Consider the following 25,974-nt stretch of genomic DNA (forward strand, 5'->3'; position numbering starts at 1 on the left):
CCTAGAGATGGAATTGCTGGGTCAAATGGTAACTTTATGTTCAACTTTCTGAGGAAGTCCTAAACTGTTTTCCAAAGTGCAGTGCCATTTTACATTTCCTCCAGCAGTGTTTTGAGTGTTCCAGTGTCCAAGGAAAAAATTTATGACTTTGAGCAATAATTGTTGAGTATCCATTACATGTATGGCACAGGACAATGCAGTAAGGGCAACAATAGAATGAAATACCCAGATCCCCCAGATAAACAGAAACCTCCATTTCCAGGGTCATCATTTTGTTCCATCTGAAACTTTTAAATAGTTCATGTTCAGTGTCTCAGAGGCCCCAAACAATAGTACCATTTCTGTAGACACAGGAGGGTTTCTATCATGCAACAGGCATTTCCAAGTTGCTTAGTACCCTTTTCCAAATGAGAACACGGAACTAAAGAGATCTGTCAGCTGCATGGTAGGACAGTGACTGGGTCCAGTTTATCTCAGCACTTACAGGCTTTGCGGGGGCATTTCCTGGACTCTGGGTCGAACGCTCTATTCTTTTCTTTCCTGCAAGCTTTTTAAGCATACACATTTGAATATGAACCTTATTTTTCTTTCATATTCCATTATGTGATTATAAGTCTCAACCCAAACCATCAACGAACTGTAAGACATCTCTGCACTATAATTTAAGTTTTGGTCAGGTGCACAATTTGACATACACTCCTCTGCAGGCACAGCCCCCTCCTCACCCTTTCTGGAGACCTTGCTCTGTGGCGAGTTGCAATTCTTTGATTAGTTCGCTAGTGTCATAACCCATGTTGAAAAGGGTTTGCCTTCTCCAGGTCTTCCAGAAAGGTAGGGCAAAAGACTTCTAAAATGATAAGAGGAGGGGTATTAAAGCATAAAGGTGTGGAAACGTGTCCAGCCACTACTATCATTTGTGACTGCTGGAGTTTTAACCGTCAGCATCTTTAAATTTAAACATATGAATTTTTTTCGGTGAGATGCTGACAATGGGCTCACGAGGTGGAAGGTTAAAACTGGCTTGGAGTTAAGGAATCAACAGGAGGCCTGTCCTTGGAGACTAGAGAAGGTTCCCCACTACCGGTTGGCTACAAGAATTGCTGGCTCGGCCATGTGAGGTTTACCTCCATGGAAGTTCGCGTCCACCTGGACACCTACTGACAGGTCAAGTTTCACTAATGCCACATACTTGAGACAAAACCTACATACTCCAAGGAACTACAGATCCATCCATCTTCCCCCCCTTTCCTCCCTTTCTCCTTTCCTCCCTCCCCCCTCTTCCTTATTTTCTTTATTATGTATTTATTCTTTATTTCCACCCCCCCCCTTACTTCAACACCTTCCTCTGCCTGCGTCAGCAAATTACCCACCCCCACCCATGGTCCCCGGCTCCACCTTTTCATCTCCAGGCGTTTAGCTGGCTCACTCCACCGCTCGCGTCCTCCGCGCCCGGCCCAAGGCCAACGGTCACCCTCCCTGCCCCTTGAAAAACTCGGGGAAGACGTCTTGGCCCCGCCATCCCTCGCTTTCCCTGGCGGGGAATGTCGCACGCCAGGCCCGGACGCTCCAGGGCGACTATCACGCGCCCTCTCCCCGGCTCGGGGGCCCCGCTGCCCCTCCAGCGCCCGCGGTACACCACAGCGCGCGGCTTCCCGGGTGGCCCGGCCTAGGCACAGTCGCCCCGCCCGGGCCCAGCTCCTCCCCCGGCCGCCGCTCGCTGATTGGCCTCCCACCCCCTCTCCCCGGGCTCCTCTCCTCCCCTCAGCCCAATGGGCATCGCCACCTGGTCCAAAAATTCCCCCGAGGGGACCGAGGGGCTCTGCAACCACCAGCACCGGCCGGGCGGCGGGAACGGCCGCGGTGGGGGCGCAGAGCGGGGAGGGGACACGGAGTGGGGAGCGGAGGAGGCGGGAGGAGGAGCAAAGGTGTTGGAGAGAAAACTTCTGAAAGGAACAGGAAACCTGCCGGGGAAGCGGCGGCTGCAGTTCTCGCGCCGCCGGGGCTGCGCACGTCGCGGGGTGTCCGCGGCTGCCGCTGCGCTCCTGGCCCGCTCCCCCGGCGCGGGGGCCCGGCTGAGCCACGACACTCGGTCACTCGGGCCGTGCCCTTCGCCGCCGCTGTCGGCGCTGCAGCCGTGCGCTCCGTGCCGCCCCCGCCGCGGCGGCTCCCCAGAGAGGGCGGCGAGGGCGCAGGAAAGAGGAGGGACGTCTGCTTTCGAGCATGAAGCAGCATGTCTGATAAAATGTCCAGCTTCCTCTACATAGGGGACATCGTGTCCCTGTACGCGGAGGGCTCGGTCAACGGCTTCATCAGCACCCTGGGGTAAGCCGGGGGGCGAGGGCTGGGCAGCGCCCGCGCTCCGTCTGCGGAATCGTCCCCGCCCCTGCTCGCGCCGCCGCGTCCCCCAGCTTCCCGCCGGGGGGTGGCCGGGCCGCGCGGCTGTGTCTGCGCCCGCGGACAGCGCCGGGCGCTCGGCTCGCTCGCAGGAAGCTGCCCCGAGCGGCAACACTTTCTCAGCAACTTTGTAATCTCAAGCTCAGAGACTCATCAGAAAAGGAGGAAGTGATTCAAAAGCCCGGAGACAGGCCCCGGGGAGAAGTCTTCGCTAGCTTCTCCATGGGTTGTTTTCGTTAAAATGTTTGTTTTCCCTTAAAGGTAAAGCAAAACTGCACCTCTCCCCGGGTTTGCTAGCTCCCCACTCTCAAGCCCCTGTCTGTCCGGGCCGGGTTTGTGAGAGCCGTGGGTAAAAGTCTGTGGCCTCGGACGTGAAACCCCAACGATGTGGTCGTGAGCCCCGGTGTGGCTTTGCCCCTGCGCGGGTTGGTTGCTCACCGTCCCGTCGCCTCTGAAATAATTTCCTCTGGACTTCGCGCATCGGGGACTTGCCCCCCGCCTCACGGGTAGTGGAGGGGCGAGTGCAGCGCCGTGACCCCCGGGGATCTCTGAGGGCCTCTTGGGTTCTAGAACTCAGACGTGCTTTTCTCCTTCCCGGGTCTTGCCTCACTGAAATCCTGAACCTCGCCTGGAACTCGGCCAAGTGCACGGCTCTTGAGATTCGAGTGATTTATGAGTGGGGGAGATATGTATATAAACATACCAAGTGCTAATTGGTTGAATAGGACTTCCTTGATTACTAGCATTTTTCTCTCTGTCCTGATTGTGAATACAAGTTAGCAGTTTAAACGCACAAGGCAGTGTATTTCGATGCGCACGCATTTTTCTGGGTTACCTTATGGCCTCAGTACTTCAGACTGCCCCGTCTACAAGATTTCAGGCTGCGGAACTGGTGTTTCCACTCCTGGCTGGTCACTGTTGTCTGCTGGTAGGTTTTAGGGCACATGACTGAACATGCAGTGTCCTTGGACCGTGACTGCGAGCCATATTATAACGGAGTGGTGCCTACACGAGGAAGTCACCTAACTTAGTACAGCGTGTGTTAATTGTGCATCTCCCCTAAGAGGAGAGAGAAGGGAGGGAGGAATAATTTAATGCCTTTAAGGTCAGTGTTAATTGTGAAACTGCAGTGTGGAAGAAAAATGTATCAGCCGCAACTGTTGGGCTTGTAAATCAGGAGCTACCGTTTGTTCCTGACACAGTTCACAGTGTGAGGTCAGTTTTGGCGCCCCCAACAACATTTTGCAGATGAACTCCGCTGCACTTCACCTTTTCCAACCATAAACTCTCTGGGTGGGAGTCTGGAAATGCTCCAGGGCCAAAATGTTCAGGGTCAAATCCTGGCAAATCCACCTGTGAATCTTATGACCCTGGGCAAATTACAGAATTGCTCTGTATCTCAGGTTCCTCCTGTCTAAAAATGGGAATACTACTGGCTTCTGCCTCATAGGACTGTGTTGAAGAAGGGAGTTATTATATGCAAAATGCCTAGCCCAGTACCCGGCACCTAATAAACACTTATGTGTTTGCTCTTCTAATCATCACTACCTTGGTGACTGTGGGCAATAGTTACCCTTGTGGACAAAATAATGAAAAGGACAAGGAATAGAGTATAAAGCCTGGGTAAATAAAGGGCTATGTTTTTGTAGAGTCTTGTTCAGCAAAGTGATGTGTTTGTGTACCTAGACCCACATGGGGCTAGAGGTGAAAAATCAGGAAGCTACAACTGTAGCAGTTGTGGAGTCTCTCCTACTCCTTTTAGAGATCAAGGAACTGAGGGGATGAGAAATGAAGTGACTTGCCTAAGAAATGGGGGACATTCATGCCTCAAGCTGGAACTGTAACCCTGTCTCCAGAGTCCCAGCAAAGTGTGGTTTCTTTGGTTACACATCATAATCTTTAAGCCTTGAGAAAAGTAAGCTCCTACCTTTAATGTAGCATATGTTTCTAAAAGTATTATTTGTATTCATTATTTCTTGCTGGTGTTTTGAAAGTTGGGTTTCCTTAGAATGTGCGTAGTATTATTTTCGGGTTAACAAACCGAGTCTCCTTGAGGTTAATAGGACAAGACCTCTGTGCAGCTCAGTTCTGAGGTAAGGAAGGTTCTTTACCCATCCTGCTCTTGGTAAAGCTTGGTGCTTTGATTGGATATTCTTTTTCTCTAACTGGTGGAGCTAGAAACTCATCTTAAAGTTTCTGATTTTTGTGTTAATTTTCTATTTGATACTTTGGATAGCATGATGGTTTTTTAAAATTCAGCCTAAGGGAGTAGTTAATGAGAACTTAGTTTACACAGCATTTCAAGGTTATTCTTGGTAAAGATATTTGTTTGCAAATGAACATTTGCTTTTAACATTTAGTGTGTGAGGGAGTTTTGGAGGATATGCATTGTTATCATTTAACTTTGGGGAAGTTTTGCAATAAGGTAATGAGTTTTTCTGCTAAAAAAAAAAAAAATCAGTTTCACTCCATGAGAGTTTAGCAGGTTCCTCTTAGAGGTACTTCCTACTGGAAATATGGGAGGATTTTCTTAGGCTCTGTGACCCAGCTTCTAAGTTTGATTTTTCAGTCTGTGAGAAATTAGAATGCCCCAGTTGCAAAGATTTGCATTTCCTCTTTTTTCTCCAGTTATCCTTTAACCAATACCTACTTGATGTTTCTGAATCCCAAATTAATGCTGACTGAAGTATTGTTCTCCCAGCTTGTGTAGGTGCCAGAGGGGCCTAATATGTATTTTCTCAATTAACTTTTCATCTAAAGATCTATTTAGGAAACATTTATATCGATTTAAGGAAAATTGCTTTAAATCCTGTAGAATGATGCTGCTGCATATATTTTAAATAGTCTCTTTTGCTAATGGTATGTTTTAGGGTTGTCGTATTTATTTATTTATTTATTTGACAGACAGAGAGAGAGAGAGAGAGATCACAAGTAGACAGAGAGAGGGGGAAGCAGGCTCCCCACTGTGTAGAGAGCCCAATGTGGGGCTCGATCCCAGGACCCTGAGATCATGACCTGAGCTGAAGGCAGAGGCTTAACCCACTGAGCCACCCAGGTGCCCTTGTTGTTTTTACTTTTTAAAAAGAAGGGAGGTGGGGCGCCTAGGTGGCTCAGTGGGTTAAAGCCTCTGCCTTCGGCTCAGGTTATAATCCCAGGTCCTGGGATCGAGCCTCACATCGGGCTCTCTGCTCAGCCGGAAGCCTGCTTCCACCTCTCTCTCTGCCTGCCTCTCTGCCTATTTGTGATCTCTGTCTGTCAAATAAACAAATAAAATCTTAAAAAAAAGAAAAAAAAGAAGGGAGGCACTAGGGATGCCTGGCTGGCCCAGTGGGTTAAGAAGCGATCAAGCGATCAAGTCCTATGCTGGGCTCCTTGCTCAGTGGTGAGCCTGCTTCTCCCTCTGCCTGCTGCTCCCCCTGCTTTTGTTCTCTCTCTCTCCCCCTGAATAAATAAATAGAATCTTAAAAAAAAAAAAAAAAAAAAAGGGAAGGAGTTTGGGGATCTGCTGTACAATGTCAAATATAGTGGTAATTGTTCCATCTCCCCTTTTAAATTTTCTTTACCCTGAGACTTACTTCCCCAGTCATTGCTGTATGTGACACTTCATATTTCGGGGTCCATCCACTTGACCAAATGGTTAGATACCATACAGTGGGAATGAGCACGGCAGAACTCCCAGGATGGGTGGGATAGAATAGTGAAAAGGTGTTTAACTTCTTCATTGTCTATCCTCCACACGATTGAGAAGTTAGCAAATGACACGTGTGATATGTGTATTTGTGTGTGTGTGTGTGTGTGTGTGTGTGTGTGTGTGTGTGATTGCTGCCTTTGGTTTGAGGTTTCTTTGTAGGATCTACCAAGAATCAACACCTACTAGTTAAGGTCTCAGGAAGCCATCAGTGGCATCACTGATACAGTGACCACAAAGTATCATCATCGTCTCTTAGCCAGAGTGACACAAGATTGTGTCCCTTATTTCTTACTTTCTGCTTGATTTTGGCCAATTCAGTGAACTTTTCTCTTCCCTCTTTCCATGTTCAGTGACGGACATTATGTAGGGTGGTGGTGTGTCACACAGTTTATAATTCTGGCTTCATTCCTCAGATGAATAAAACTGTAAATGAGTACCTTTTATTGTTCCCATTTATAGTCCCTTGAATTTGCCTTCCTGATCTTTTACTCTGTTTAACATTTTTGATATTCAAATACTTGTAAATTTGATTTATTATTATCTTTTCTTCTTTTACTCATTGAATTATGCGGCTCTTTTTTTTTTTTTTTAAAGATTTTATTTATTTATTTGACAGAGAGAAATCACAAGTAGATGGAGAGGCAGGCAGAGAGAGAGAGAGAGGGAAGCAGGCTCCCCGCTGAGCAGAGAGCCCGATGCGGGACTCGATCCCAGGACCCTGAGATCATGACCTGAGCCGAAGGCAGCGGCTCAACCCACTGAGCCACCCAGGCGCCCTATGCGGCTCTTTTTCTAGCTTTAAACATCTTTCCCTTCCTAGGACTGGCTGATCAGTGAAGAGTCAAGCAGATGACACAAGGAATGGTTATAGTCAAGTGTTATTTTAGAATAATTTGTAGGTTATCTTCAGTCTTCCCAATAGAACTCTTCAAGTTAACACCCAGTATTTCCTGCTTTAACTAGCTGTATAAACTTAGCTTTGTTTTGGCTAAGGCATATGTTATTGTGATAAAAATATCTAAAAATCCATTGAATATTTGCATGCGTGTTCACTGGGGAGGAAGAAGACAGTATAATCTTGAATACTCAGTTGTTTTGGAAAGTCTAAGGGTTAGTAGTGTCACCTTATGGAACTTGAAATCTGCTCAAGTACGAAGACAGTTTCTGAAGTGGTGAACATAAAGGCTATTTTAAGCTAAAATGTCAACTGTTTCTTAAACTTAGAAGTTATGCCATAAATAACATTGCAGCTTTTAGACCCTCTCTTGTGGAGAAAGCTCAGTCAGGTAAACAACCGTCCCTCCTAAATGCCCCTGATGCTTCCTTCTGATTGACTAGAATTCACAGACAACTGCTTGGCCTCATTCTAGGTTTAATAGATACTTTTTTTTTTTTTTTTTTTTTTTTTTTTTTTGCTTAGGTAGCACGTTTCATAATCTCATTTTCCCTTGGAACTGTTCTTGTACAGATGGAATATAGATAGCTCACAAATATACACAGAATACAATAGACTCATAATTTAAAACTCAGATCCCAGGCACAGGGTGTCTCTTCATATATAAATCTGGAAGAAGAAGTAATAATGGACTTTTATGACAAATTAATAGCATAAAATAAGAATGAATTTTACTTTTTTTTTTTTTGAACACCTGTTCTTGGTAACAGATCATCAGATTATAATGAGAAGTAGAAGTTTAATGACCATTCATTCATTCATTTATTCAGTAGGTAAAACTGTACCTTTCAAATGTATTGATGCCTTTTTTATGGTTCTCTTTCTTCTCCCATCTAAATTTAGATAGGAAAGTTTTAAAAATATGCCTTCAGAAAATCATAATTCTAGTTAAAAATTACAAAACAATATATATGGAAAATAGTGAAAGAAAATACAATAGCATATTAGCGGTGGTAGAACTGCATGGTGAATGAATAGGTGATTTTCATTTTCATTTTTGTATCTCCTGTATTTCCCAGATTCTAGATATGTTTCTTAAATTAAACATCTATTACTGGTGTAGTCAGTAGAGTTAGCTAAATTGAAAGTGGTATTTTTAAAGATTCTTCAGTTTCTTATTACTGTTAGTCAAGAGTATTTATCTTTTTTTTTTAAATTAAGGATTTTATTTATTTATTTGTCAGAATGAGAGAGAGAGAACAAAAGAGAGGGACCACAAGCAGGGGGAGCAGCAGGCAGAGGGAGAAGCAGGCACCCTGCTCAGCAGGGGACTTGATCCCAGGATTCTGTGATCATGATCTGAGCTGAAGGGAGGGACTTAACCTACTGAGCCACTCAGGTGTGCCAATAGTATTTACCTTATTAAGCATAAATAAAATTTTGTCCTCCTTATGGTCAATGAAGGGAAACTACAAACTAGTTCAGTAGGTGTTGCTGAAATAGATGGTCATTTGTCTATCATAAACAACATTTATTCCTTATTATTACTGGTTTTGAAAATGTATTATGACAAAATGTTTGACCAGTAATGCTGAGCAATTCTTAATGATTGATTTAACTTATGCACTAACTAGATAGATTGTTTTATTTTAGAAGTCTGTTTATGCATGAAGTAAGAAGTGTGCAGTTTAGCATGGCCGACTTGTTCATGTTTGTAATCTCAGTAGTCACTATGATACTTTTAAATCCCGAGTCACCTTCTATAGGCAATAGTTTGTGAGGGATTTCTTTTTGTGTATGTATGGTTGAAATGTTTTTGTTAAGTGTCTTCGAAATGAATGGATTAGATTTTTTTTTTAAGATTTTATTTATTTATTTGACAGAGAGAGAGATCAGAAGTAGGCAGAGAGGCAGGCAGAGAGAGAGAGAGAGAAGGAAACAGGCTCCCTGCTGAGCAGAGAGCCCAATGCCGGGTGAGATCCCAGGACCTTGAGATCATGACCTGAGCTGAAGGCCGAGGTTTTAACCCACTGAGCCACCCAGGAGCCCATGGATTAGCTTTCTTAAAATAAAAAGTAACAATTGGTTAGCAAGAGCTATTTTGTAGTTCATACCAACACATACCCACAGAAATCCAACTCAGAATTGAGAATAAATTATGAGGTTATTAAAAAAAACATTTTAATCATAAAATTGCAAACGTACTTACATCATGAATCAAGTCCAGGTAATTTTCCTTGTGATGTGGTTTATACTGGAGCATGCCGCAGATAGAATCATTAATTCATTCAACAAATATTTAGTGAGCCCTGACTATGTGCTCGGGATATAGTGGGAAGAGATGCTAGATTTTTTTTTTTTTAAAGAGATTTTATTTTTTTGACAGAGAGATAGAGAGCATAAGGAGGTAGAGGGAGAGGGAGAAGGAGGCTTTCTGCTGAACAGGGAGCCTGATGCGGGGCTCCATCTCAGGACCCTGGGATCCTGACCTGAGCTGATGGCAGACGCTTAACGACTGAGCCACCCAGGTGCCCCAGAGATGCTAGATCTTAAGTGTTTAATTATCTCAAAAACTAAAATTATCTTTGGGAATTTGTAGTATGAGATTTCCTTTGAGAGCTTGTCTAGGATCTATGAGACTAACGGTATTGACACCTTCTTTGCTCTCCGTGCTAAAAATGCCACAAGGTAAGGAACTGTCATTTTTATCTTTGTATGCTTAGCACCTCACACGATTCCTGCTTAATAAATATTTGTGAAGTAACTAGTGGTTACCAGTTACCATTAGTAACTAGTGATGGAGGTAAGGCTGATGTTGAATAACCACAACATGAGACAATTCTTTTCAAATGTCATGAAGATGATTAAAAACAGTATCATAAAGAAGTCAGGAGAGGATTCATTGCTTCTGGCTTAAAAGAGCTGGGGAGGGTTTCGAGGAAAAGGTGGTATTTAAGCTGAACTTTGAAAGATCATTAGGATGGATATTTGTCTCAAATCTATACCCATGATTTGAGCATATATTCTTGGTACTTTTTTCTTTCATTGAAAAAGCAGCTTGGTGAAATTTTACTGTCCGTTTTGATAGCTCCAAAAAAAGGAAGCAAACAATTTGATATTTTTGATATGAAAAGATAGAAGAAATGATCTAAAAACGTATTTTATGCTTATTTACCAAATGTGAGAAGTTTAAATTTGGTTCAGACCCTCTGAGTTTTGCTTCATACTGCCTGTGACTATTCAAAACACACACACACACACACACACACACACACACACATACACACACACTCATTCCCAATTGGTACAGAATACCTTTCATAGATTCTCATGAACACAGGAAAAGACTTATGAAGTGCACTAAGCATAATTTGAATATGTGTCTAAATTCTTAGAATTCAAATGTGTTATTGAGATTCTATCTATTAGTAAGGTATTTGAGCCACTATTAAAATATCCTCATAAAATTTTCTTGTGGAAATTACAAAATGCTGGACTTTTATTACGTATAGTTATCCAAAACAATTCCTCAATGGAGTCCTAGAGAAAACTGAAGTTTTTAATTAAGTAATTCCTAGATATCTAGCTCTCCAAGACCTTGTGGGAATGACTAATTTTGAAAGAATCACTAAGAGTAGACACTACTATTCTCCATATCTTATCTCCTATTGAAAAGAGAATTCTTCAAATTATACAAGGATCATCAAAGCTAAATATAAGAGCATAAACAAACAGAACCCACCACAAACCAAAAAATAAAACTGGACCATAAATTTGTTGATTGACTTTTCTAGTGGCAAATCAAAGTGTATTACAGGCATCTCCTACTATCCAGAAGTTCACTTTATCCAACTTCACTTTAACAAAAGACCTACACTGACAACTGCCTTCAGTAATTGAAAGAAATCCAAAGAGGATTTTTGCTTTTGTGAAATAGCAATTGCTTCTTTGCTTTATGCATTTTGGCTTTTTAAAGGTTTCATAGGAATGTTCTACTTTCCGATGGGGGGGTTGGGTGGGGAAGAAACCTGTTTTTTGTAATTTCAGAGACTAAAATGATGTTCCAACACACATTTAGTCAAATTATTTACAAATCTTGTATTGAATTGTCTTGGAATTCTCAAAAGAACAGTCAGTATCCTTTGCTATCCTAATTCTTACTACCTGATTTCAAAAGCCCAAAAGATTTGGAAAGCGAAAGATACTTGTATATCATTTTCCTACATGGATAAAGCCTCAGGATCAAAAGTCTATAATATATTAGAAGTAAGGTTCTTTTGTTTCTAAGGAAGAGAAACTATCTCTGGCTAGCTTAAGCAAAGAAGGAAATGTTAATTATAAGGATACTGGAGGAACTCCAAGAAATTGAATGATGAGCTCAACAACTGAGCAGTGAGAAAGGCAGAAGCCCAGGGCTGCTGTGGGAATCTCAATAGCAGAACTTTCTCTCTGTCCTGCCGTTCACATGACCTGGATCCAGGAATTCCTATACTCTGCGTCTTTCTTCTTAAATTTCAGAATATCGAGTGGTGGAATTTGGCTCCATTTGGATTATTCACTTATGTGAATGAAGAAGTCCCAAAACCAGGTTTGATTACCAGAGAAATCACTGAGCAAGGCCCTTTGGTTTCTGCGGGCTTCTGGGCGGTCTGGTATGGGAGAGAGCAAGCGAGCTAAGAGCAGGGGAGGTTAGATCATCGCTTATTCTATCAGTATTACATCATCAGTATTCTAAGTGCCTTTTAAAATAGTAATTGTGGGAAAATACACAATTTACCATCTTAACCATTTTAAGCGTAAAATTCAGTGGCATTAATCACTTTTACAATGTTGTGCAACCATCGCCTGTATCCATTTTCAGAACTTTTTCATCATCCCTTTCGACCATCACTCTGTCCACGTCCCCTCCTCCTCTCTGTAACTCTTAGTCTACTTTCTGTCTCTATGAATTTACCCATTCTAGGTGCCCCACCTAAGTGGAGCCATATAGTATTTGTCCTTTTGAGTCTGGACTTATTTACAAGCATAATGTTTTCAAGAACCAACCGTGTAGCGCGCACTAGTCCTCCATTCCTTTTTATTGCCAAACGGTATCCTGTTGTATGGATTTAGCATATTGGGTCTCTCTGTCTATCAGTTGATGGGTCTTTGGGGTTGATTCCACTTTTTAATTATTATGAAAAATGCTGCTATGAATATTCATGTATAGGCTTTTGTGTGGATATATATTTTTAATTCTTTTAGGTATATACCTAGCAGTATATAGAATTCGTGGGTCATTGATAACATATTTAACATTTTGCCTCAGCCTTTCCTATTCTTTATTTTATTAAAAAAAATTAAAAAGAAATTTTTAAGATAAAAAAATTTTTTTAACATATAATGTATTATTTGCCCCAGGGTTACAGGTCTGTGAATCATCAGGCTTATCCATTTCACAGCACTCACCATAGTTCCTATTCTTATCCTGCTTTACCTACCCCCCCATACTATATCTCAATACACACAATATAATTTACTATTTAAATATCCATTGTTTATCATCTGTCTATAAACTCTTTGAAGGTAGGGATCTTTCTGTTTTGTCACTGAGTATCTCAAGTGCTTGGCTCCATAAATATTTTTGAATTAGGATATATGTATTCTCAAATCTCTAAGTAACAGTTAATATCAGTTAATAACAGTTAATATCAGTCCTTCTCTGGAAAAAAAAATCAATGTAAGTGCTCTTACTTATTAAATGTTTTGAGAATCCATACAGGTAGTCCTTTCAAAAAAGATGGAAGTAGTCATTAGTTTTATGGTGCCATTAAATCTTACTATAATAGGTAGTTTAATAATGTCTTGGGTCATATCTCTGTGCTTTCCTGCAGTCTGGAAAAGGTACTGTATATAACCTTATTTAATGGTTTGCCTGTTATAGCCACATTAAACTAAAGTTGATATTTCTGAAAGTTCAGTTTTGTTTTTAATGTGTACAAAGGGTGAATTTGTAAGCTTTTGATGAGACAATTTCTTACTTTAAATCAGCTCTTTCTCTTTGTGGATAGTATGTAACACATCTGGAGAGACTTTTTAAAATTTTAACTGCTATTGGCAAAAAAGTTTAGTTGGAAATAATTTGCTAATATGAAACCAGAGAACAGTTGAGGGAATTTATAGCGCTTAAGAAAAATAGAAGAGAGCATATGACAACTTGTAATTTTTATTTTTGAAATTTAAGAATAAGTGTCTGGAAAAGGATAAGCATTTAAATATAGGTTGAAGAAAACAAATTGCTGTGTTTTTGTTCTTCATTAATTTATATTCCATCTATTGCCTGAGTCTCTTAGAATGTGCTTTGCCTCAGGCTTATTCCAAATTACACATGTTTGGCCATTCTCTTTTTAAGAACATAAAATTCTCCAGTGTTGTTATTTGCTCTTATTCTTGGAATCTTCACTGGTAGCAGTGTACAAATAAGAACTTCATTGAGGTATATTTGCATATAGGACAGAGAAATAAAGTGAAAAATATAGATATGTACAAATTACAAAATAATTTCAAAGTAAAACAATGTCATTCTATTTCCTCTAGTTGTAATGCACCATGATCTTCTATGATAGGTGTTTAAAATGTAATATCTTTAAAAAAGTACTTTTGAGATGAAAGATACAAAACATTATCAGGGTTTTGCTTCATTTCCAAATTAATTCCAGGGAAGCACATCATACCAATTAAAGATAGTGACTTAAAAAATATATCACGCAAATCACCATAGTTACATTAGGGATCCAAAATAAGTTAATGATTTAAGGACTAGTTACTTGTGTTTGGCTGAAGTGTTCAAGGTCATTGCTGATATCAGGGACATAACTACTTAAACATTTGCATTTCAAGTAGATTTTTGGCTTCAGCCACATTTTCAAAGAGGGTAATTTCAAACCTGGTTTGTTAAAATAGGCAGGAAAAGTAAGGAAAGGAATTTTGTTGTACTAAAGACTCGATACCTGTGGCACTTGTGGCTAGGAATGGTGAATATTGTGACATTTAAATCAAATTAAGTCGCATTGTCAATGAAAGTCAATGAAACTTATTTAAAATTTACTTAATTAATCCATCTCTTCCATCTCTAGGATTACTAACAAATGAGAAAAAGGCCTTTATTTACCTTTCTTCCCTATTTACCTGGCAGGACATGATTTAATAGTTGAGTTCCAATTCTAAACTCATGTGAAGAATGAGCCTCTTTCCTGATCAGTACAAATGAAGTCATTGTTATCTGTTAGGGTGAAACCCAGTGCTTATTTCTAGTTGTAGCTGCTAAAGAATCTTTCAGAAAGTCTTTTAAAATATTATCAAGTTGCAAGTATAAAAACACTGTCATTATTGAGGAAACTGGGTAAAGAATTATTTAGGTAAATTGACATGTAGGAGTTTTTTGTTTTTTGTTTTTTTAAAGATTTTATTTATTTGACAGAGAGAGAGAGATCACAAGTAGGCAGAGAGGCAGACGGGAACAGGGGGAAGCAGGCTCCTTGCTGAGCAGAGAACCCGTTGTGGGGCTCGATCGCAGGACCCTAAGATCATTACCTGAGCTGAATGCAGAGGCTTTAACCCACTGAGCCACGCAGGTGCCCCCATGTAGGAGTTTTGAGAGGCAGTGATTACTTTGGCAATAGTTAGATAAAGTTGTACTATGACAGTTTTCTAAAGAGTAGATCAAAATTCATTTTGCACATTTTTTTTGAAATGGAAATTATAATTAATGTGATAAACTCTAAAGAATTGACGCCAACTGCAACATTTAGTTTGAGCTCTGTTTAATTTAGCAAAATGCATTTTTTATTTCAATTTCTGTATCATAGACTTCTAGTTATTCCCTCAAATTCATTCTTCCTTTCTTCCATACTAACAAGTATTTGACTTTATGGGTGCCCAGAATAAAGACCACATTTCCCAGCCTCCCTTGCAGCCAGGGTGGTCATGGACTATACTTCAAGGTCAGGTTTTTAAAGGAGGCTTTGGCTGCCCGCTACCCTCCCTCCCCTCCCTTCCCCCCATTTCGTTTAATTGTTCTATGAGCTGTAAGAAGCCATCTTGAATCTTGCTGATGTGACCAGTATATTGGGGATAATAGAGCATCCATAAATGAACCTGATCTCTGGACATCCTCAAATCCTGGCTCGACTTTATTCTAACAGAAGATGGAACTGGATAGGCAGACAAAGGCCAGATCATATATTCCTCATTAGGTAATGTGAAGTCATTGGAGGATTTTTAAGCAGGAGAGTGAAATGATCAGGTTTTGTGCTAGGAAGATCAGACAGTGGTAAAGAGAAAGGATAGAATGAGGTTGCAAATGGTAGGCATGGGCAGAATCAGGGTCTTACCTGAAGGAGGCCTGAACCAAGGAGCTGTACTGGGGATGAAAAGTAACTTGTCTTAGAATCACTGAAGGGACAGTAGTGTTTCACTTTAGATCTGAAAAGTTTTATAGATTAAAACATTCAGTGTGACTTTTGAGGCTTTATTTTAAAAGTGAAACACATGGACTTGAAAGAAGTTTCTCTTTCATTTGCTTATGGATGGATGAAAGGTCATTAAACTTCAGGCTTTCCTGGGCTCTGAGATACAAGCCTCATCTTGTTCATGCTTTCTTCCCCTGGCTCCCTGCTTTGGGAGATGTCTCCCTGTGCCTCCCCCCATTTTTTTTTAGTTGCATATATATTCTGAGTTTCCTCTTACCACAGGGGCTTTTCATGTGTTTTCTTCTCTGTCTGGCAGATTTCCCCCCTTAAACTCCTGCCTCTCACCTAATTTGTACCTATTCCTTATTCAGATTTCAGCTCACTGACCGTTCTTCAGTGAACTTTTTCTGATCTTCCAGACGGTTTGAGCTCCTTTTTTGTGTGCTCCTACAGCACCATATTTTTCCCCTTCAGAAAATTTATCACAGTTGTAGTTTTAATTTTACTTAAACTCTGTAATGGCAGGGCCTGTCTGGTTTTGTTCACAATTATGTTCCTAATGTTGCACAGAGCATCTGTCAGGTAGTAGGTACTCAAGAAGTTTTGAGTTTGGTTCGGACAAACCTAGTTTCAAATCACAACTCCAGTCTTCTTGGTGTGACCTTAAGAAGTTGTGACCTTAATACTGAAACCTCAATTTCTTGATCTGTAAAGTGGGATTATTGCTTAGGTTTTACGATTGCCCTGAGATTAATGGCAATTAACATTTGTGAAACATTTAGTAAGCGTCAGACCCTTAGCATTGGGCACCTAAATTAAGTAGGTAGAAACCACTGTTATTACTATTGTTATTATTATTATATCCAAAAAATCAGCATGAATCTCTTTTTGGAAACTCGGTTGAGTTCATAGGGCATCGATGTTGAAAGTTCTGCTGCATTATGTTTATAAAATTTTGTAGTAAACCAGTATAAGCTGGTATTTGCTTAATAGGCTGTTCAAAGTCACACTTCCTTATCTATTATTTATTTTGGTTTTGGCTTTTTATTTTTCTTCCTCACTTTGATAATGCACATTACCAAGTTGCAGGCACTTCTATTTATCTTTTATTAGTGGGTTTGATGCCTGCTATCCTTTTGATGTAATGCAAACACCTGAAGTGTATCAACATTAGTAATAATCTTAGAATTGCTTGGCATATATATACCCTATTTTCCCGGATTGGAATTTTGAAGTCTTGCTACATTTTAAAGACAACCTGTTATTTTAGTTGCTAACATTCCCCTCTCCCCCTTCCCGGTAGAACATAGTGCTCAAAGGAAAGAGTTTTGTTTTATTTATTGAAACAAAAACAAATGTTTGCTTTGGAGCCATTAGGATAGAGATTTTGCTCAATTTTCCACTGAACAGCTGGTGCTACTGTACCTTCTCTTGTTTCCTATTGGCCAAGCATTCCCAGGGAACATCTGTGAGTGGTAGAGGGATTAGCAAAAACATTTATCTAATTTGGATAATTAATCAGTTTATAAATAAAAAATTAGCCTGGGATAATCTTGTTAAATTTTGAATAGTGACCAATCAAGTGATCATGGTTGCTTATCTTGGGAATACTAATGACTTTTAGACAAAATCTTAGGGATCCAAAAGGCATGGAGGGTGTTCTCACTCCTGCCTCTTGGATATAGTTAATGAACAAAAATAGGGAGGCTCTAGCTTTCTTATAGTTATGTCATAAAAGGAGATTTGACTATAACTGGAATCTTAGTATATATATCACACAAACTGTTGAAGAATCCTTATAAATAAAAGCATTAAAGAAAAACACTTCACAACCCACCCCCTTATAAACTCTTTTTTGAAAGTTTCTCTGAGATGCTTCCTTTGAGCTCGCATTAATTCCTGACGTTGCAGTTTATCCCAGTTTGCTATTTCTAGTCCTACTGGAGTAATGGGATAAGAGCTCCAAACATGTCACATTCCTTGTTATGACAGGACTGGTGAATCTGAAGACCCTCTATGAATCAGGGTGCAAGAAACAGAAAACCCAGCTGGAACAATGGTCAGCAAAGAGAACTTTGTAATCAAAGTAACCGAAGAGTGTACACATAGCATTGTTATAAACTCTTATCTCTTGATTCTGTTTTTTTGTTTTTGTTTTTTTAAGATTTTATTTATTTGTTTGACAGAGAGAGACACAGAGAGAGGGAACACAAGCAGGAGGAGTGGGAGAGGGAGAGGCAGGCTTCCCCCTTAGCAGGGAGCTTGAAGCGGGGCTCGATCCCACGATCCTGGGATCATGACCTAAGATGCTTAAGGACTGAGCTACCCAGGTTCCCTTTATTCTTGAAATAACGAGTGTTAGTTCCACCCTTAGGCAAGCTTCTGCCTATGGTGACAGCATGGCTGCTAGCGGCTTCTGCCTTACAGTACCCTATCCTCTTACCCCCAGAGCTGAAAAGAGTGCCTCATTTCCTCGGACCCCAGAAGTACAGCAGTTACCTCTGTTGCTTGACTGGGATAGTGGTCCCACTTTCAGCCAAACACTGTGGCTAGGGAATGAGATGCTAGTGCTTCCAGAGATGACATGGTCATGCCCTGAGTGGGAGAAGAAGAGCCCTTCTCCATTATTCTGTCAGGGTTCTGTTGCCAGAGAAAGACAGTGGACAACCGGATGGGAAGGTAAAGACAACACGTGCCCCCCGCAGCCAAAAAGGATTACCCCTTAACCTCAAGGAAGCTATATCTCCTATGTCCTCACAATCAGGCTTTCAAATGTGAAACCTTTAATTACCTTTTGTGCTCATAGAAGACTGTTCTCTTTCCAGCTTACTACTTTTGGGCTTTTTATACTAGCATTTCAGGTGGAGTTTACTTCCTGATGAAGAGGAGAATTATCTGAATACTTTTACATGCTGTAGTAAAGCCTCAAGTCTGGTCCAGTCCATATTTCTTTGGGCATCAGCTCTTGGAGGAAAGGACTTTGAGGAAATCTAAGGGTGGGGGTCATGGTGAGGGGTCAGAGGTAAGGCAGCAATGTATTGCACCTAGGTAATACCCCAATATTGTTGCTATGAAGTAAAAAAAAAAGAGAGAGTTTATGAAACAGACTTTTTCAAAATAAGCACATTATTCATAAGCACCTGAATAAACATGCTTTGATATATGAATGTCATCCATGAGAGTATATACATGAGACTCTCTATTTCTTACAGTAAATTTATTGTGAATGTATTTCCTTTTAATGTAGATAACTTTTGTTTAGGCACAGGTAGCTTGTCCACTTTGGAATAATTGTGGCAGCTTATGTGCATATAGTGTACATGATTAATTATTATGATGCAGATGTATACAAAGCAGGGTGGGATGTAGCAGGATTTAAAATACAGATTTTGGGGGCACCTGGGTGGCTCAGTGGGTTGGGCTGCTGCCATCGGCTCAGGTCATGATCTCAGGGTCCTGGGATCGAGTCCCACGTCGGGCTCTCAGCTCAGCAGGGAGCCTGCTTCCCTCTCCCTCTTTCTCTGCCTGCTTCTCTGTCTGCTTGTGATCTCTGTCAAATAAATGAATAAAACCTTTAAAAAAAATACAGATTCTGAAATAAAAGATCATTATTTTAGATCTCAAAAATTCGAAAATTTTGTTGTGAAAATAGTTTTAATTAAAAATTCCCTTGTAAAACAAATGTATTTTGTGCCAGAGCTAGATATGAATTATGATTCCTAATTAATATGTAATATTGAAATGTGATATTTGTGTAACCTTTTCAGAAATGGCACAGTAAATTCTTCTAACTCTTAAAAGTCAATGTCTTCAACTCATTTTTTTTTCCTATTTTAATATTTAAAACTTGGGTCTACTTGACTATTGAAGAAATCGGTTAGTTATGATATAATTATCTAGAAATCATATTTAATTTCAAGGTTGAAATCAAATCATTAAATAAATAGATGTTTGATAATGAGCTTTTAAAGGCAATGTGGATTTTGGAAAGAGCTGTTGAAGTACTGAGGTTTGAATTCTATTCTGCCCTGAAGAGGTTCTGAGAATTTATACAGAGTATTTAATATCTGAATTCAGGTCCCCATCTTTATGACTGAGTCTTCCAGGTGCCCCCCAGGTCCCCATCTTTAAATTGGGAGTATAAGTGTATGTGTCCTCTGTTTTTCAGTGGTTCTTTGGGGGGGTGAAATGATGTTATACCTGTGTGAATGTTTGGAAAGCTCTACTGGTACATGCTGGATGTTCAAAAAATTCATATATATTTTCTTTAAACAATAAATCCTAAGGAATTCACCTAAATCTACTCACTAGCATGAGTTGAATCATATTATACATTTAAATATCAGCGGTTTCTTTTTCCAGATTTGCTATAATTTAAAAAGCCAGAAAAATGTTTCCCCTATTTAACGTTTCCCAGAAAATGTTTTCCCACTGTTGTGGCAGTGATGTAAATAAAATGAAAATTTTGATTTAAGTACATAACCCAGTATTTTCTTGATTTTATTTTGTCTTTATTGATGAAGGAACATATTTGGAAAATAGAAATAATTTATTTTAGTTATGCACATATATATAATGCATATATATAAATTTACATATAACTAAAATAAATTACTTGTATATATATAAAACATATGTATATATATGATTAAATATCTTGTTTTAGGCAGCATTTTTAAAAAATTTCTTTGAGAGAGTGCAAGCAAGACAGCAGAAGCACGGTGAGCAGCAGAGGGAGAGGGGAGAAGCAGACTCCCCACTGAGCTGGGAGCCTGTTCTGTGGCTCCATCCCAGAACTCCAGCATCATGACCTGAGCTGAAGGCAGACGCTTAATGACTGAGCCACCCAGGTGCTTTCCACTTTTTTTTTTTTTTTTTTTTAAAGGTCCAAGTAGTGGTTTTTAAAAAATTATATTTTTAAATTTTTTTAATAAACATATAATGTATTATTAGCCCCAGGGGTACAGGTCTGTGAATTGCGAGGTTTACACACTTCACAGCACTCATCATAGCACATACCCTCCCCAATGTCCACAACCCCCCCCAACCCTCAGTTTGTTTTGTGAGATTAAGAGTCTATTAATGGTTTGTCTCCCTCCCGATCCCATCTTGTTTCATTTATTCTTTTCTTACCCCTCAAACCCCTCACATTGCATCTCTACTTCCTCATATCAGGGAGATCATATGATAGTTGTCTTTCTCCTGTTGACTTATTTTCACCAAGCAGTGGTTTTTAAACTACACTCCAAGTATCATCTGATTACAATTCAACAGATCAGCCATGGTATTTGGCGTGTTATTAAGGTATACTTTCTTTATTACTTTTTTCTTTTTTTAACGAGGCATGAGAGAGGAGATGAGATAGGATTTAGGGTTTATTGATTGTTAAAAAAGACATCTGGCCAACTGTTTCTTCTAACTCCAGTGTTCAGGGAAGTTGAAAGGGTGAAATACCCAGCACAATTATGTGTGTAAATCAAGATATCCATAAATTAAAGGAAATGTAATGTTGAATGAGGGAAAATAAAACATTTCCTATCACATCCTTTCTTTTCCTGTTTTTAAATTCCAAGCCCTTTAAAGAAAATTCGGCTACTTAACAGTTCTTCAGGCCCTGTTTGGAATGCTAATGAGCCTGGCCTAGTCACAGCCCCGGCACTGCCAAGTTCTAGGAATTTAGATTTTCTCCAGGCATGGAAGGGGCTTTTGACTGGTGTGTGAAAGGAGGGGAAGACTGAACATCCCTTGATGCTGTGCTTAGAAAAGGGGAGAATTGAAGAGGGTGGACACGGGGAAAGTGGCGAGACGGCTTTCTTCTGTTCAGAGAGAATTCAGTGGTTTAGAATATTGAATAAGGCAGGGAACCAAAGAGGTGTCATTTCAGTCACTTAACGTTGAAATACAGGACACTGTGGGGAAAAAAAGCTATAAGGATTTTTGGAGACCTTTTACTGTAGGGACTATCCATCAGATTGCTTTGTGAGAGGAAACTGAGAAAGGAAGGGGGAGGGTTCTCTCAGTAATGTGCAATCTTGGTCCAGAGGGACTCTCCTGCCTTTCACAGACCTTCTTCTGACAGGACAAGACTAAGGGCCAAGGGGGACCTGAAGGTTTTTTATTCTTTATGATTCAGGATAATTTCTCCTCATCCTGGCAGAAGATGCCACGTCCTGCGTGGATATGGTCTCTCAAGACAAAGCCCTCAGTGTACAACCCAGAAACAACACACAGTTGAAGAATCATGTCTTTCTAATGGATGTATTTTTTTTCCATGTAATTTGTTTTTGTGCACAGCATTATAACTCAATGTGCAGATCTAGAGGAACTTTACAAAAAAAAAAAAGGCTGAAAGCTGTGTTGGTTTGTGGGGGAGAGTGAGTATATTACTACATCTACAGGTGTTTCTTATTGCATGTCCCGTAAGATAGGGTGACGGTGGAGGTTTGTCTTTTCCTTCTTGGATTAGGAGTTGGGCTGGAAACAATCACTTTGACAAGATAATTGGACCCGAAACACAGTTGCTTAAAAAGATGGTCTAAGGGGTGTCTGGGTGCACAGCTGGTGAAGTGTCAGACTGTCGATTTTGGCTCAGGTCATGATCTCAGAGTCGTAAGATCAAGCCCCACTTTGGCCTTAGTGCTCTGGGCAGAGTCTACTTAGGAATCTCTCTTCCTCGCCCACTGCCCCTACCCGCCATGTGCTCTAGCTCTCTCTCTCAAATAAGTAAATAAATCTTAAAAAAATATTTTGGCTAAGTTTGAAGCTTGACATCATAGAAGAGAAAGAATGAGAGAAACAGATACAGGTAAATAAAAGCACGTGTTACCGAAAGATAGTAGCCGGTTTTATTCTTGGGACAAAATGGCCGCTGGTGATGTTGCTCTTCCCTCACCTCTTCCGGGAGGCAAGAGAGTCGTACCAGATGGAAGAGGGTTGGGAAATCTTACCAACATGTCAGGTGAGATTGTCTATCCCTAGGGAGACATCTTTGAAGAGAGAAGGTAGCGTGTAGCTGGTAAATAGGAATCAATGAATTATTTGGGAAAATCACCATAGACATTTGATTACTTGGTCTTTAGTTTCACTCCCAGGAATGGCGGGAGGTTGAGAAAGAAGTTGTTTCACCTTGAAAAGGAATCTGCTTTTGGTAGTCTCAGAGTAGGAAAAGCCATAATGAAAGCCACCAAATCACATTCTTAGAGGAAATTTTTGTGAGAAGATAATTATAATGAATCAGCTGCTATGAAAACATCTCCAAGAGATCATTTTGGGTAAGAGAAAGCAGTGACTCTTGTTCCTGTGTGTGTTTTTCTTTTTCTTTCTTTCTTTCCTTTTTTTTTTTTTTTAAACCAAATAGAAATCTGATCAATATCAGTTTAGTTGAAAACCATTTTGCAGATGAAAAGGAGATATCTTTCCTTTTGGGTTCTGGAAATACACCTGTGAAACAGATAACCTGTATATATGCTTCAAAAGGAATTAGAAAGTGGGTACTGAGATCCTCCCAAACATTCAGATGATGGGCAGACTGTAGAAGATGATACCTTTCTTGAGCTTGTCTTTGTAAAATTATTTTCCTCTGATTTAAAATTTCCTCTGATTTAAAATTCATGATCTCATGAGCTTATAACTTCAAGAGAAGCTTCTCTAATTTTAATTTCCCCTATAACTTTTCAGAATTATTGAAATTTTGCATTTTGCAACTTGATTGCTCTTTGGTTCTATCAAATTATAAGAAAGACATGTTCAAATTCAAATTAAGTTGCTAAGGAAAAACACAAAGTTGCCTATTGATGATAATGATGTTTGTAAGCTGGGCCCTTTATAACTTCATGGTAGGGGGAAATCCTCCTTTTGAAGAGTTATTTTTTTTGCTTCCCATTAGTTTTTTTAAAAAATCATTGAACTATATATTGGTCACAAATAGCATCGTAAGAAAAGAAGACTGTATATGATCTATAGGAGAGGGTCTAAATCCTCTTCTCTCTTCAGCCTTTAAAGGGCTAATGTTTGAGACACTTTCCAGCTTATTAGGCATTAAGACAATCAGCTATTAGCTATTAGTTTTATTTCTATAGAATAAGAATTATTAAAGGAGTTCACCTCAAAATATATTTTAAAAGAGAGTGAGGTTTCTGTCACATGCCTGTTCTTCTCTGAACAAAACTGTGCTAAGCTTAAGGGATGAAAATTTCCATAAAAACTTTGAGATGTCAGGATTCTAAGGTATGTTTGTGTTCTAAGAGTTCTCCTTAATCTTTTGGGGGTCATATGTCACTTTGAGACTGAGGAAATTCAAACAAGTGTACAAAAACACAAGAGTTTATGTGCGTTTGATGGTGTTCAAGACTCCCTGAAGATTAGCCATTGGATCCAAGCTTGGGAATGCTTGTGCTAATGTGTGCTAATAGCTCTTCATGAAGCTGGAAGCTTTGGGTTTGGTTTGTATTGCACTCTGTTGTTTCCTCAGTGCCTAGCACAGTGCCTGGCTCGTAATCAATGAGTATTTGTTGAATAAAATGAATATTTTTTAAAAAAAGATTTTATTGATTTATTTGACAGACGGAGATCACAAGTAGGCAGAGAGAGAGGGAAGCAGGCTGCTGAGTGGAGAGCCCGATGTGGGGCTCCATCCCAGGACCCTGGGATCATGACCTGAGCTGAAGGCAGAGGCTTAACCCACTGAGCCACCCAGGTGCCCTAAAATGGACATATTTTATTTTGGACATATTTGGTATGTGGTTCATCTAATCTGGATCTTCTGGTTGCTTATAATTTACCAGTTCTGCACTCTATAGGACCTTTTTTTACTTCTTTTGCAAGGGATAGGAACCCAAGTAGTTTAAGCACAATAGGAGCTTTTTGGTTTGCATTACTGGGGGGTCTAAGAGGAAGTTCTGCCTTCTGGTTCAGCTGGGACTAAGGGTTCACTTGAGGGGACCAAGGGTTCAGTTGAGGAGACTAAGATTTTGTCTCTCTTTCTCTCTTTTTTTTTTTTTTTTTTAAACCTCTGTCCTTCTTGTAGGACTTATTCTCTGGAAGACTTTTTCCACTCATGGTGAGGAAAAATGATTTCTGGCAGTTCTATGCCTACACTTTGTCTCATAATGCTTGATTTTATAGGGAGATAGAACCCTCCCTTTTCCTTTCATTGTTCATATCTGCTTCTATAGAGGCACTTGGGCCCTGCTGGGGCTGTGTTCTCTCCTTTGGACCAAGCACTGTTGTTGTTTGGTGTGATGGGAGAGAGAGGAGGTCCGGCTAGGTTTCATACCCTCCCTTGAGTTGTGGAGGGATCCCATTGTTTCTTAACCATGCCATCTTAAGAGTTATTCGGTGGGAGGGGCACCTGGGTGGCTCAGTCATTAAACGTCTGCCTTCGGCTCAGGTCATGATTCTAGAGTCCTGGGATCGAGTCCCATATCAGGCTCCCTGTTCCTCGGGAAGCCTGCTTCTCCCTCTCCCACTCCCTCTGCTGTATTCCCTCTTTCGCTGTGTCTCTCTCTCTCTGTCAAATAAATAAATAAAATCTTAAAAAGAGAAAAAAAGAGTTATTCAGTAGGAAAGGGAAGTTTCTATAAGAAGCAGGAGAAAACATAACAGATGTCCAAGACACATTTCATATGTGATAGTTTAGTTAAGGTTGATATTGTGGTCTTAGGATGTCAGTGGGTCCATTGAGTGTCCCTTACCGAGCAACTGGTTTTCTGGATATTGTCATCATTGAAACATAGGTCCTCAAAGGAAGGACTTGCGTCTTGTAGAATTTTTTAGGATTAAGAGAATAAATACCAACATTTGTGCAAAGGGAGGAAGGAAGTAGGAGAGCATTATAGGAATCTTGTGAAATCTATCATACAGCTGCTTTCTTCAGACTGTAGGGGCAGTAATTTGGATTTACTGAATGTGATGTCAAGTCTGGCTTTAGCTTTTCACTTGCTCTGTGGTGTCTCCAGCAGAATGTTGGTGTGGGCTGAGTGTACTGTCCTTGACAGGGCTCGTAAATGGAACCAGAGCAGGTTGACTTTGGTTGGGGAAGGAAGTACTTTGGAATGTATGGGGATTGTTGAAACAACTTTCTGTGTGCTTTACTAAAGGAGAAAACACTCTGTATTGATGACCAAGATTCCAAATGACTGCAATTTCAATTATTCTTGAAGATCTATTTCACTAGATATTGGTTTTCTAATAATTCATATTTTTTTCTTTAAAAAGAAGAAGAGTATTTTTGTAATAATTATCATGAAGGTTTTAGAATAACACTTAAGATTCAAATACATTCAAAACCCCAAGATATATTTGGATAAGTTAAGATGACTTACTATTTAAAGGTATAATGCTCCTAATTTTCTGTTTGGTTCATTGTGGACTCATGCTGAGCAGGGGACTATCAGTTCTGTGATAGAGTGCTAACTTTTATTCTTATTTATTTTTTTAACGATTTTGTTTATTTATTTGACAGAAATCTCAAGGAGGCAGAGAGGCAGGCAGAGAGGGGTGGGGGAAGCAGGCTCCCTGCTGAGCAGAGAGCCCAATGCGGGGCT

At 40.1% G+C, this 25,974-nt stretch overlaps 1 protein-coding gene across 2 annotated transcripts in view; it reads left to right on the top strand.

Annotated features, from left to right (window-relative positions):
* Window positions 1–2,124: 2,124 nt before the first annotated feature.
* Window positions 2,125–25,974, top strand: part of ITPR2 (inositol 1,4,5-trisphosphate receptor type 2) — a 497,678-nt gene continuing 473,828 nt past the window's right edge. For both annotated transcript variants that reach the window (XM_032347608.1, XM_032347610.1), the window contains exon 1: window positions 2,125–2,322. In XM_032347608.1, coding sequence (XP_032203499.1) covers window positions 2,231–2,322 — 92 coding nt within the window. In that variant the 5' untranslated portion in view covers window positions 2,125–2,230. The remainder of the gene's footprint in view (window positions 2,323–25,974) is intronic.

This window comes from Mustela erminea, chromosome 6 (genome assembly GCF_009829155.1).
Source record: "Mustela erminea isolate mMusErm1 chromosome 6, mMusErm1.Pri, whole genome shotgun sequence".
NCBI classification, from domain to species: Eukaryota; Metazoa; Chordata; class Mammalia; order Carnivora; family Mustelidae; genus Mustela; species Mustela erminea.